General features: G+C 37.4%; 2 protein-coding genes across 4 annotated transcripts in view; one reads left to right on the top strand and one right to left on the bottom strand.

Annotated features, from left to right (window-relative positions):
• The window catches only part of LOC139082822 (uncharacterized), a 45,204-nt gene that overhangs the window by 13,566 nt on the left and 18,213 nt on the right, over window positions 1-13,425 (top strand). The window lies entirely within an intron of this gene.
• The window catches only part of LOC139082823 (uncharacterized), a 54,733-nt gene continuing 51,360 nt past the window's right edge, over window positions 10,053-13,425 (bottom strand). Inside the window, exon 5 of the mRNA XM_070615886.1 lies at window positions 10,053-12,937. Within this exon, the coding sequence (XP_070471987.1) occupies window positions 12,872-12,937 (66 nt within the window). The 3' untranslated portion in view covers window positions 10,053-12,871. The remainder of the gene's footprint in view (window positions 12,938-13,425) is intronic.

Genomic DNA, 13,425 nt, shown 5'->3' with positions numbered 1-13,425 from the left:
AAATAAAAAAGAAATTATTGATAAGGTTCATAAGGAATAAGGAAAGCTTTTAACCAGAAAAATGTGATACACCTTTATTGGGAGTGAGACCTACTGATTTAGTTTAAATAAGCAAATTAAAAAAAAATTACTCTGCATAAAACCCTGGATTTGGACCTGAGGAACACATAAAATGAGACACAATCCCTACTGCAATAGTTTACTATCTTGTACAGAATCAGTGCAATGAGCCAATAAGTCTAGTAAAAGGCAGTAGATTACACCTGTCATAACTGGGGTATAAACAAAGTTCAGTGGGGTTCAAAGGAGGGAAGGCTCACTTCCTGTTTGAGGTGGGGAAAAGATGTGGCTTTGTGGGAGAAATGACATTTGAAAAATGCATGGCATATTTACAGGCGAACAAAAGGAGAGAGAGCGGACCAGGCAGAGAAATGATTAAAGGCAAGTCGATAGGCAAGTGTGAGTCAGTTCTGAGAAAGTGTGCCAGCTAGAGTGGAGCAAAGGTATGTGAGGAGGTAAGAAACAGGAGATAATGCTGGAAATGCAGGCTGAAGCCACCCATGATGAGTCCTGTATAGGCTGACGCATGTGCATTTATTTTCACAGGTGATGAAGGGTCCTTAATCTGTGGAATTGAGGGATGGTGGTGTCACAGGGCTGTCCAGTGTTGTGTGCAGGTTGCACACTGCAAATCTTAGAGGGTGCCATTCTCCTGGTAACTCTGTATGTTTCTATATTTATTATGACCATGTTTTACCCATCATGGGTTTTATTACATTATGACAATTTTCCTGACAGGTTGAAGTCAAGTGTCCTGAAGATGGGATGATTTTTTGATTTGTACAAAAGCACCATATTGGCTGGTGAAGCCTGTGACAGCTGTGCTGTAGGTAGATGTGTCTTAAAGCAGAAGATAGGACCAGTTGCTTCAAGGAGAGACTGGAGCCTTTGACAATAGTAGACACAAAAATAGGAGCTTAGTTTGGAAAAGATAGGCTGATGTCAAATCTAGGTAGGAGGCAATGGAAGAAGGACCCACACATGACTTGAAATATGGGTGACAGATAGTGGTGGCAAATAGGAAGTAGAAAAGTGAGAAAGGAGATTTATCAAGGAAGAGGAAAGGGAGGTAGATGGAAGGCAGAAATGAAAGATTCCATTTTGAGCACATTTTGGAGCCAGACATGTTAACTGAACATGTAGGTGGAAGTGTCAGCCATTAGGCTGAAATGTTGGTCTGGAGGTCAGGCCAGGAGTTGGACTAGAGGCATCTACATAAAAGTGATTGCTGAGGTAACAGGAGAGCCGGGAGAGAGGCCAGTGGAACAGAACTGGGCTCAGAAGCAGTCCTCCTTGTTATCACATTTTGTTCTCTAACTCCCAAAGAATTAGGAATAAATCGTGCAAAAGGAGCCTGCTTTCTTAGTAATGTGATGGTTGGCCAGTGTGTTTCCTTTCTGATTCCTGCCAACCATCAAATGCAGTCAGATCACCAGCTCTTATACATAAACATATCAGTTTTTCATTATAAGATTAGATAGGAGTGTCAGCAGGAGAGGCTTTCTGACCAAGGCAGAATCATTGATGACTTGGTAATGTTTTAATGGGGAAATGGAAGCCCAGAAATCAGTTATAAGATGCAGTCAACTCCTCACTCAAGAAAGAAAGCCATGGCAAAAACCATCTGAAAGTATTTTTATTTAACCCTCATATGCACTATATGTAGCTGTACAGTTTCTTCTCAGTGTTTCTCTTAAACTGATGCTAAAATTAATTTACATCTCATAAGGCCATAAAATTGATGATGAGAAAAGATAGTCATGGGGGCCGTCCCTGTGGCCCAGTGGTTAAGTTTGTGCACTCCGCTTCAGCAGTCTGGGGTTCGCCAGTTTGCACCCTGGCACAGACCTACTCACCATTCGTCAAGCCATGCTGGGATGTCATCCCATATAGAAGAACTAGAATGACTTACAACTAGGATATACAACTATGCACTGGGGCTTTGGGGAGGAAAAAAAAGAGGAAAGAGGAAGATTGGCAACAGATATTAGCTCAGGGCCAATCTTTCTCACCAAAAAAAGAAAAAAAACCTTACATTCTCTTAAAAAAAAAAAACAAAGAAAGAAAGAAAGAAAAGATAGTCCAAGAAGTGCATTGGGTGGCAGAGAAGTGTTTAGGAGATGAAAATGTTTGCCTCATATAAGGCTTATGTAGAGAATGAGGGCTTATTCTAATGACTGTCCTGGGCTTCTCTTCTCATGTTTCTAGATTGTCTGGCAGGAATATTTCCTGGTATTAGTGTTCTCATACTTGCTAGGAAGACCTCAGCAGTCAAGATGGCATCCATGTTCCAAATGTTTAGTGGAAGTTGACACTCAAATGCAATCTATCTCCAACTCACCCTCCTTCCTATTTTATGCTACTTTACTGGACACAGGGTCCAGTCTAATCTGAGAGTCATAAAGTATTTGTTCTTATGTATCCTCAGGAAAGTTTAAAAAAAAGAGCAACATATGGGTCATCATCAGTATTTCCTTGATATATCATTTTAAATTCCTAACATGACAATGCTTTATTTATTTTCTGGACTTTTCAGGGAAATAGAAAAGTATTGCGTGCCAGTATCTCCAGGTTGGTTGAGGAAAATTTGATGTTACGTCAATCTATTTGAAATTTAGCATTCTGATCCCCTCAGCTGAATATTGTATGACTATTATTGATACTCAGTTCTCTAGCTGATATTCCCATTGACTAGAGTGACTTTTTTTTTTAATGTAGTAAACTATATTTCAGAATGTTATTGGTGTAGTAGGGAAATTAAATGAAATATTTAATGGCAGCACTTTGACCTACAAGTAGGAATGTATACATTTTTAGAGAACATTTAATATAGACCAATATTTGTAAGATAAAATCAAGGAAGGAAAAACTTGGGCCTTATAAACAGTATTTGGTGTGTAAAGTTCATGAATTTGGTTGTGCTTTTGAAAATACAATAGTTGGAAACATTAAATCTATCTAAACAATGATGTTCTTATTAGTATGGCGGGCTGGTCCCTCAAATATTATTTACATTTGAACAATCTCATTTTCTCATGCCTTTAGAAACTGTTCTAAATTATCCTATGTTTTACTATTTAACAGATTTAAAGATGTGACAGATCTCATATTATTGGTACATAGCTCTTTGTAAAGTATAGAAAGCTGTAAATTGGGTTATTTTCTTCAATACTTCCGTTAAGAGCTTCCATTAAGAGAAACTAAACCAACAAATAAATGCACACCAATGTGTACTTAAAAACACCAATTAGGCCCTTGAATTAAAGATAGCTCTTGAGCTGTATTTTTTGTCAAGAATATATGTGTGTATTTAGTTCATGCAGCTTACCCAGCTGGTTTTAATAAATATTTACTGACATCAATGACAAGTGAGAATATTAGTCAGTGTGCAAGAATATATTTTTCTTAAAAATTTAAATCAGGTAAAAAGTCAGAAGAGAAAATTAATGGCTGTTGACTATATTACAGAAATGACTGTAAAATGAACCTGGAAGAAAAGAAGACATATCTGGTTCCCAGGGGAAAAGTGTACATCCCATTTTCGTTTAGAATATTAAAAAAAAATTGGAAATATTTGTAGATTTCTTTTTACTTTCTTTTAAAAATACTTAGGGACTCCCCAGTCCAGAGTAAGTTTGGAGGCCGGAATATTAAAACTTTTTGAGGAAAGTTTTGCTTTCAGACTTCCCAAAGGATGTTGTGAAATCTCTTGCAGAATTATAGAGATGTTCTTCTAAACTTTCACTTGGCCCTGACAGCCTGCTTTTTGATGTTTTTTCCTACTACCCAGTAAAATGTAGAACAGTCAATCAATTAACCAACTAAACAAACAAGCAAAAAAGGCTGGATCTGTAGAAATGTATAATTTGTGAAATTGCCTATAGTGAACGCCTGCAAAAATATGGTTTGAAGCATAAGAGGCTGGTGATGTTGAAAACATAAAAGAATTATATTCTCTTATTTTCTCTGGTTGATACCATATGACTTCAACTATGTATCCATAGCTCTTCTGTTTTTCTTCAGTAAAAACCACATATACAATGAGGAAATTAAAGTCTACGTATGATTGTTATGGACTGAATTGTAGTCCCTCTACATTCATGTGTTGAAGTCCTAACCCTCATTACCTCAGAATATAACTGTATTTGGAGATAGGGCTTTTACAGAGGTAATTATGGTGAAATGAGGCCATTAGGTTGGGCTCTATCTAATCTGACTGGTGCCCTTATAAGAAGAGGAGATTAGCACATACAGAGATGCATGTGCACAGAGAAAAGGCCATCTACAAGCTCCAGAGAGAGACCTCAGGAGAAACCAAACCTGCTGACATCTTGATCATGGACTTTAGCCTCTACAATACCAGTCTGTGGTATTTTGTTACGGCAGTCTTAGCAAACTAATACAGTGATAATGGAGTAAGTACTAAATCTTTGAAGAAAAAGCATTGAGTCATTTAAATCTCTTATAAAGGTACATATCCTTGCATTTGAGCCACAGGTTCCCATGTATATTTTGTTATGTAACAATTCTGGTTTCCTCTCATGTTACTCTCATTTAACACACATAACTGTGGACATTTGTTCATCTGATCACTTCTTTCATTCCACCTGGACTGCTTGCTGTTCGTTTCATACACCTCTAAGTGTATGTTGTAGGAAAACATCTGTGAAAAAAATTGGATTTGAATTCTCTCTTCACTTTTTAAAAATTGTGGTAAAAAACACATAATAGAAATTTTACCATATTTACCAGTTTTAAGTGTACAGTTCAGTAGTGCTAAGTGTCTTCACGTTGTTGTACAATAGATCTGCAGAATTTATCATATATGGCCTTTGTCATGTTGAGGCTGTTTCCTTCTAGTCCTAGTTTGTTGAGTCTTTTTATCATGATTGTTTGTTGAACTTTATCAAATACTTTTTCTTCATCAATTGAGATCACATGGTTTTTGTCCTTCATTTTTTTAATGTGGTGTATTTCATTGATTGATTTTTATATGTTAAACCATCCTTGCATTGCAGAAATAAATCACACTTGGTCATGATGTATAATCCTTGTACTGTGCTGTTGAATTTGGTTTCTAGTATTTTGTTGAGGATTTTTTGCCTCAATATTCATCAGAAATATTAATTTGCAGTTTTCCTTTCTTGTAGCATGTTTTCTGGCTTTGCTATCAGGGTGATGCTGACCTTATCAAAGGGGTTTGGAAGTGTTCCCTTTTCTATTTTTTGGAAGAGTTTAAGAAGGATTGGGCTTAATTTCCCTTTAAATGTTTGGCAGTATCCACCTGTGGAAGCCATCAGGGCCTCAGCTTTTCTTTATTAGGAAGTTTTTGATTACTGACTCATTATCTTTACTCGTTAGAGGTCTGTTCATATTTTCTGTTTCTCCATGATTCAGTCTTGGTAGGTTGTATGTTTCTAGGAATTCATCTGTTTCTTTTAGGTTGTCCAATCTGTATAATTGTTCATAATAGTTCCTTATGATCTTTTTTATTTCTGTGGCATTAGGTATAATGTGCTCTCTTTCATTTCTGATTTTATTTGAGTCTTCTCTCTTTTTTTCTTAGTTAATCTTTCTGTTAATTGATTTTACTTATCTTATTTTAAAAAATCCACTTTTAATAGTTGCGAGAACATATTACTTAAACTTGGTGTTTTTATCTGTTCATCTGTAAAATGGGCATATCATGTACTGTACCGGATTGCTGTACCCTACTTACATTATTTCATTCAACTCTTTGCAGTCACATACTTGGTCCTGAATAAATAATAGTTAGCATTATTTTTAATTGTTTAAATAAGAGAGAAATTTCTCTCCCTCTGTAGATGACAAATCCCTTTCTCATTCCTTTTCAAAATAATCATGAACTCTAAGCTTTACACATATTATTAGCCTTCACTTCTTGGGAATTTTGAATCTTGCTGCTGGTTTGCCTCTTATTGTTCTTATACAATTCTCCTTTTGATTGTATGGCCGTTCTGTGCACGTTTAACTTAGTAGGGATAGATTACTTCTAGAAGCCTTTCATTATTCATTTGCTTATACATGACTACGGGTTGATACCTAACTAGGAGAATTTTTCTCGGAGGTGTTTTTCCAACTGTATTCTCTATTGAGTGGGGTAATTCCATAGTCATTCATATACTATGGGACACTGTTTTCATATAACTGTCCTCTAAATTAAAAGAAGTTGAATAAAGTGAAAGCTTACTTATTCCCTATACCTGTTTCTGGTAGATGTGGTTTCAATATTTAGGATGGAAGTGAATATAGCTTTTTGTGTGTGGACTGCTTTTCCTGTGTGTTGTTTGGGACGGCTCTTGTTTGATTTACAGCTTGATTAAAGATAGCTGAGTTTTAATTTTGACCTGACTAAGGTATCTGAAAACAATTATAGGCATGGATAACGCCTATTAGAATTTTTCTTATTAAAGCCCAACCCCAAAGCAGTATTTGGCTTTATGAGCAAAGGGAAAATCCTTTGATTCCCCTGGTGGAAAAGTGTATACAGTGAGTTTTATTCTCGTTGTTGTTACCCATTGATTATCCTGTAAATCATGGAGGGTAAAGTATTTACCCTTGAAGGGTGGAGAATGGGATTTGGGTGTAGAGAAAGGAAGTATAACATTATCGCACTTTGTTAAAATTATACAAATTAATTGCAAAACTATTAGTGAATTCAGCATTTCCTATTTTAAAGCTTATTATCTAGTTCAGAGTTATTCATGGGTAATATTACATGTTTGATTTGCAATTGTAACAATCAGCTTTTGCTGTGTCAACAAACAATCTTAAAATTTCAGAGGCTTGCAACAATAAACATGCCTTTCTTGCTCATGTTACATGAGGGCTGTGAGTTGGCTGTAGCTTTGTTGGTATCAGCTGAGCTTCACGTGTCTTCTAATTCCTGTGCCTAGGCTGATGAGCAACCATTATCTGGGGCATGCTCTTCTCATGGTGAGAAGAGCTCAAGGGGGACATAAGTAAACCACAAAAATGCACTAGACTTTCATATCCTATTGACCAAAGCAGGTCACATGGCCCAGCCCCAAATCAATGGGGCAGGGAAGAGAACTCTGCCTCCAGGAAAGTGTAGCAAGAGCGAGGAGGGAATGACATGAACACGAATTCAATCCACCACAAGAAACTGTCTTGGAAATACTGTAGACCCTTCTTGGGCAATCCCATAACAAACTCAACATAAATTATTTCTAAGTCACAGAATTTTAGAAACGAAAGTTTTTTTTAAGTCATGGATTCCTTCATTCAAAGTGATATTGTATTTTGAGGCCGAAAAGTAAAAAGATTGAAGTGGGGCTGGGGGACATAATGTCCTACCTGCTGATGGCTTCCTCTTGGCCTCCTTGCTTCCCTCACTACAGTTTCCTGGCAAACCCTAAGAGGATTCTGCAGAACATAGCCGAAAAATCACCAGTGCAGCATTTTGCAATGCAGGCTCCACAGATGTTTAGGGGTGTTAGGTTACAAACACATGTAAAACGTTCTGTGTGGCTTGAACAAAGCTAAGCAGAGCTGCAGGAATTCTCAGAACCTTTACTGTGTTAATGTTCCTCGTGAACCTCCAAGAGGGGAATATAGGTCTCAGAAGTGAGCAAACTTTTATGAAGCAACTTATACTTTGGAACACATCTTAGGAATGGCTGCGATAGACAACTGCTCTATTATTTAAAAAAATATCTGTGGCAGAGACTCAAGATGGAACAATTGGTTGAGTTTTTCTAGATAGTTAGTTAGTTAGTTGCAGAAATCAGATTAAAATTCAGGTCTCCTCTCTCCCTCCCCAGGAGTCTTTGGTCATGTTGTTGAGTTTGTTCCTATGACCAGGACATACTTTCGCAGTGAGGTCATGGTCATGGGATATTTTAACCTTTGCAAACAATAGGCCTGGTAAGTGCCTCTGTTAGGGTCCAATTAGGAAGAAATTAAGTGACCATGAGTAACTGGTTTCACAAACAAAGTGAATGAAGGATTGTATGATATGATCTGAAGCAACTCTTGGGATAAACTGCAACATTAACAAATGCTCAGGGATTTTTTTTTGTCCAGTGAATTTAAGGCTGCATTCATGAAGAAAATAATGGTTGTTGAAAACTGTAATTCTCTGTAGTAAACAGATTCTACTCTTTTCTTTCCTTTTATCTTTTGTTCACAAGTAAACGACTATTGTGAATCTGTATAATTTATGTCCTAGTTATTGTTTGAAAAGTTCTTTAAGAGTGATGATGATGCAGGGTTGGTGAGCCCAGGAGTCGAAAGAAAGATTTCTTGGACTCTCAAGATCTGGCAGTAGTGCTCTTTTATTTAGAGAATAGTGTGGAATAGCTTGGGGATAGGGCCCATGGGCAGTCAGAGCTGCTGCTGCTGCCGCTTCTGCTGCCCCCGCTGGCATGGCGACAGGACCCATGGGCAGGCAGAGCCGCTGCTGCTGCGCCGAGTTGAGGGTTAGGGCTAATTTTATAAGGCATGGGTATGTGAGTCATCTCTTTACAAGACAAAAGAAAGAACATGAAAAAAAGTTAAAGTGGTATCAGTGCAGGTGGGGTCTGGTCATTGGGTGATCCCATGACTTTTAGACAAGAATCAAATCGGGTTAAGTAAAGGTTAGAAAGGTTAGAAGCCACCACCCTAAATCAGTTACATGAGATTGCCAGACAGCAACCAACTTAAGTTCTTGCCTTCCCCATTAAGAGTTTCTAGGGACAAGGTCATCTCTCTTCTTCCTGGTACAGAGAGGGAGGCACCTTTTACAGACAGAGATTTACCTTACAAATGTAAATGTGTCCCACCAAGGGCAAGTTCCATTCCCCAGAGCCTCCCTCCCTGTCCCAGTTTATCAAAAGCAATCAGCCCCAAACAATCCCGATGCCAAAGAGACATATCCTGGGGTGGCCAATTTCAGGTCCCTACAAGGTCATCCCCCCTTCCTGCACAAGTGCAAATATCTCTCGAAGAGTAAGCAAATTCCAGTCCTCGGAGCCTGCTTCTCATCTGCAGTTTTAAAAGTAACCAGCCTAAAATCCTCCTCAATGATAGTGATGGTAGATCTCCACTTAGGAGATAAGCTTGACCCTAAACTTACCAACAGTTTCATAGCTCTTATACATTCAGAGGGAGTAATCATCATCAGTCTTATGTATCTAATGAAAATCCATGATATGAATTGGTGGTGGGAAATAAAATGGAGGAGAGCCTTGTTCTTATATAATTACCTGTAATTTGAAAATTCAAAATTTGAAATACATTAAGATCTCAAAAATGCATTAGTAAATGGGAAATGTCCAAAAGAATTAGGATAAACACTTGGTAGAATGTGTTTCATGTCTCAAATATCTGTAAAATACAAAAAGTAGAGAAAAGAACAGCAAAATGTAACAAGAAAGAGAAATACTTTTTAATTTAACTTAACTTCTTTCATAAATATTGAGGAAGTGCAACTTCAGATTTTCCTCTATTCTTATAGAGCAAGCATCCTATGGCTTTTATTTTTAACTTGATAGCTCAAAGAGGCAAGCTCAGTGTTTATAGTTTTATGAACATTTGCCTTAGGCATCAGTGATTGAAATTGCAAAAGAGCAAATATAAAACTTTCCAGGTGTGTGTAAATGAAGACCATATGTGAAGATAAAGCTGTGATTAGAATACAGATTAAAGGCTGACAGTGGGGCCGGCCCTTGGCCCAGTGGTTAAGTTCATGTGTTCTGCTTTTGCGGCCCAGTTCAGATCCTGGGCGCAGATGTGGCACCGCTTGTCAGGCCACGCTGAGGCAGTGTCCCACATGCCACAACTACAAGGACCCACAACTAAAATATACAACTATGTACTCGGGAGATTTGGGGAGAAAAAGCAGAAAAAAAGAAGATTGGCAACAGTTGTTAGCTCAGGTGCCAATCTTGAGGGGAAAAAAAAGGATGACACTGATTTTTAAAATCTATAGTTAAAGTTGTTGACAAAAATAATCCATAACCAATCTATAAATGAAAATTTGGGTGAGTTTATTCTGAGCTGAAATCTGAGGACCATGGCCTGGGGCCTTTCTTCCTGAAAGAAGAAAGGGCACCAAAGAAGTGGGGTGCACAGATTGGTTATATACCCCCAGACAGGATGTTTCACATATGATTGGAATGTCCCTTTTACAGTAGTTGCGAGACTGCTCTGTCGGCACAGCGATTGATGGAAACAGCAGGTAGGTCTTCTGTCTCAGTGAATACAGCAGGGTGGCAGGCCTGATGTCTCGAGCTGGGTGGTCACAGGTGAGCTGGATGGTCAAAGGTGAGTGCAGCAATCAGTTCCTAGCCTAAGGAAAGATGCTCATCCTTAAGGAAATGCCAATGTGGGGGGAAGTTGCACCTTTATCTTAAGGCCATTTGCTCTTGCCATAGTAAATGTTTTAAAGCAGATATACAATGCGTGCTCAAGGGCCACAGTCAGGTCCTTTTGGAAAAAACAAAGTCAGGCCGAATTAGGTTTATACCAACTGGCTTCCTCATATACTTCAATATATTCTATTGCTTGCCATTTTTATTTGTCAAAGTGAAACTTTGTTTTAGGTTAACACAGTGATCTCTGATTTCATTAGCTTTTGTGCACCTCCTGAATATTCCATTCTACATGCTTAGAGATGTCTTACTGACTAATTTCCAATTTTGTAAAAGCTATTCTAAGCTTTTAAGATTTTTTTCTAGTCTCCCCCATAAAAACTCTGCATATTTTCCTGGACTTGATTTTTTTCCCTCTTAAGCTACAAAAACCATAAACAAACCACTTTTAATTCACATATTATATACAAATAGAAAAGTTTGTACAAATCGTAAGTGTACACATGGTGAATTTTCACAAATTGAACACGTGTAATCTGCACCCCAGAGGACCCCTTCATACTCCCTTCTAGATGCTCAGAAACTTTTGTACATAAAGCAAAATTTGTGGGCCCATTAACCTCCAACTGAGTCATTTCAAAGTTCAGATTTTTCACCCTTCTTTGGGAATTGGCCACATTTTGAATTTGATTGTCATTATATCCCAATGAGTTTGTCTTATTCTGTAAATGCTTGAAATTACTTTGATATTTTCCCCAGAGCTAGATGCATCCACTAGTGCTCAGATTCGACTATCAACTTGGAAACCTCTTTTCTTGAGCATAGGTGGCTATTTGAGTTGTGGCCAGATTTCTGCTATTATATTCAAATTGCATAAATAGTAACCAAGATTAAATGCTGCTTTTTTAGAAGTATATACACCTATATGTAAGGACTATCTGAGACCTTCTCTTCCTTCTCTATCTTCTGGATCTGTAATATTTTTGTGAAAGATTAAGTTGTCTGTCACATGAGAAGAAAGTTCACTAAGAATCCAGCAACGGTGTTACAGTGGTATATTTCATAGTAAAATTAGTTAAAAAAAAGTTTATTTTAGTTGTTTGTCATTAGTCATTGTACAATAATCCCTCCATAGTAATGTATCTATATATATTATTATGTATAATTACATACATACATAATATTGTAACCACAGGCCCTCTAGGACCAGTTCAGACTTACCTAGTCTTATCAACAGAAGGTTACTCAGGGGCAAGCCAAAGATTTGCAAGTCACATAACCAGAGCATGTATAGAGGAGAAGTTCATGACCTGAAATGACCCCAGAATGAAAGATTTACCCCCCATGGAACCAAAGGACCAGGACCTGACTGGAACTTGAAAGTCAGACTCTTATCAGAAGCGAGAGGTCTGTTGTCTAGGAAGGTCCAGTGTTAAAACCCCTTCCGCACCTCACCATAAATGTTTAAAACCTTACCATGACTATTTAAAACCTTACCATAAATGCTTAAAGCCCTCCAATCAAAACTTGCTCCACTAGCATTTCTGCATATCAGCCTATTCTTCCTGACCTCTTTTTTTTTTCCAAGTAATTTTATTGGAATTATAATGGGTCATAACATTGTGTAATTTTGGGTGTACATTATTGTTTATCAATTCTTGAATACAGTTCATCGTGCTCACCCCCAGTAGTCTAATTTTTATTCATCACCATACATATGTGCCCTTTTATCCCTTTTGCCCACCCCTCAACCCCCTTCCCCTCTGGTAACATCTAATCTGTTCTCTTTCTTATTCATGTATTTGTTATCTTCCACATAAGAGTGAAATCATTCAGTATTTGTGTTTCTCTGTCTGGCTTATTTTGCTTAGCATCATACCCTCAAGTTTCATCCATGTTGTTGCAAATGGGACAATTTTGTCTTTTATTAATGGCTGAGTAGTATTCCATTGTATATATGTACCATATCTTCTTTATCCATTCATCTGTAGAAGGGCACTTGGGTTGCTTCCATATCTTGGCTATTGTGAATAATGCTGCAGTGAACATGGGGGTGTATAAGTCTCTGTGGATCATTGATTTCAAGTTCTTTGGATAAATAACCAGTTGTGGGATAGCTGGATCTTATGGTATTTCTATTTTTAATTTTTTGAGAAATCTCCATACTGTTTTCCATAGTGACTGTACCAGTTTGCATTCCCACCAGCAGTGTATGAGTGTTCCCTTTTCTCCACATCCTCTCCAACATTTGCTGTTTTTTGTCTTGGTAATTATAGCAATTCTGACTGGTGTAAGGTGATATCTCATTGTAGTTTTGATTTGCATTTCCTTAATAATTAGTGATGTTGAGTATCATTTCACGTGTCTGTTGGCCATCTGTATATCTTCCTTGGAAAAATGTCTGCTCATGTCCTCTGCCCATGTTTTGATTGGGTTGTTTGTTTTCTTCTTTTGTTGTTGAGTTGTATGGTTCTTTATATATTTTGGAGAAATGAAACTTTCGTTATTTGCAGATGACATGATTCTATGTATAGAAAACCCTAAAGAATTCACCAGAAAACCATTAGAAATAGTCAACAACTACAACAAAGTTGCAGGGTACTAAATCAATTTAAAAAAATCAGTTGCATTCCTCTACACTAACAATGAACTAGCAGAAAGAGAAATCAAGAATATAATCCCATTTATAATTGGAACAAAAAGAATAAAATATCTAGGAATAAACTTAACCAAAGAGGTGAAAGACTTGTACACTGAAAACTATAAGACATTATTGAAAGAAATTGAAGAAGACATAAAGAAATGGAAAAATATTCCATGCTCATAGGTTGGAAGAATAAACATAGTTAAAATGTCCATACTACCTAAATCAATCTACAGAGTCAATGAAATCCCAATCAGAATCCTGATGACATTGTTCACAGAAACAGAACAAAGAATCCTAAAATGTATATGGAACAAGAAAAGACCCCAAATAGCCAAAGCAATCCTGAAAGAAAAGAACAAAGCTGGAGACATCACAATCCCT

Source organism: Equus przewalskii, chromosome 4 (assembly GCF_037783145.1).
Source record: "Equus przewalskii isolate Varuska chromosome 4, EquPr2, whole genome shotgun sequence".
NCBI lineage: Eukaryota > Metazoa > Chordata > Mammalia > Perissodactyla > Equidae > Equus > Equus przewalskii.
This window is presented reverse-complemented; position numbering and strand designations above follow the sequence as displayed.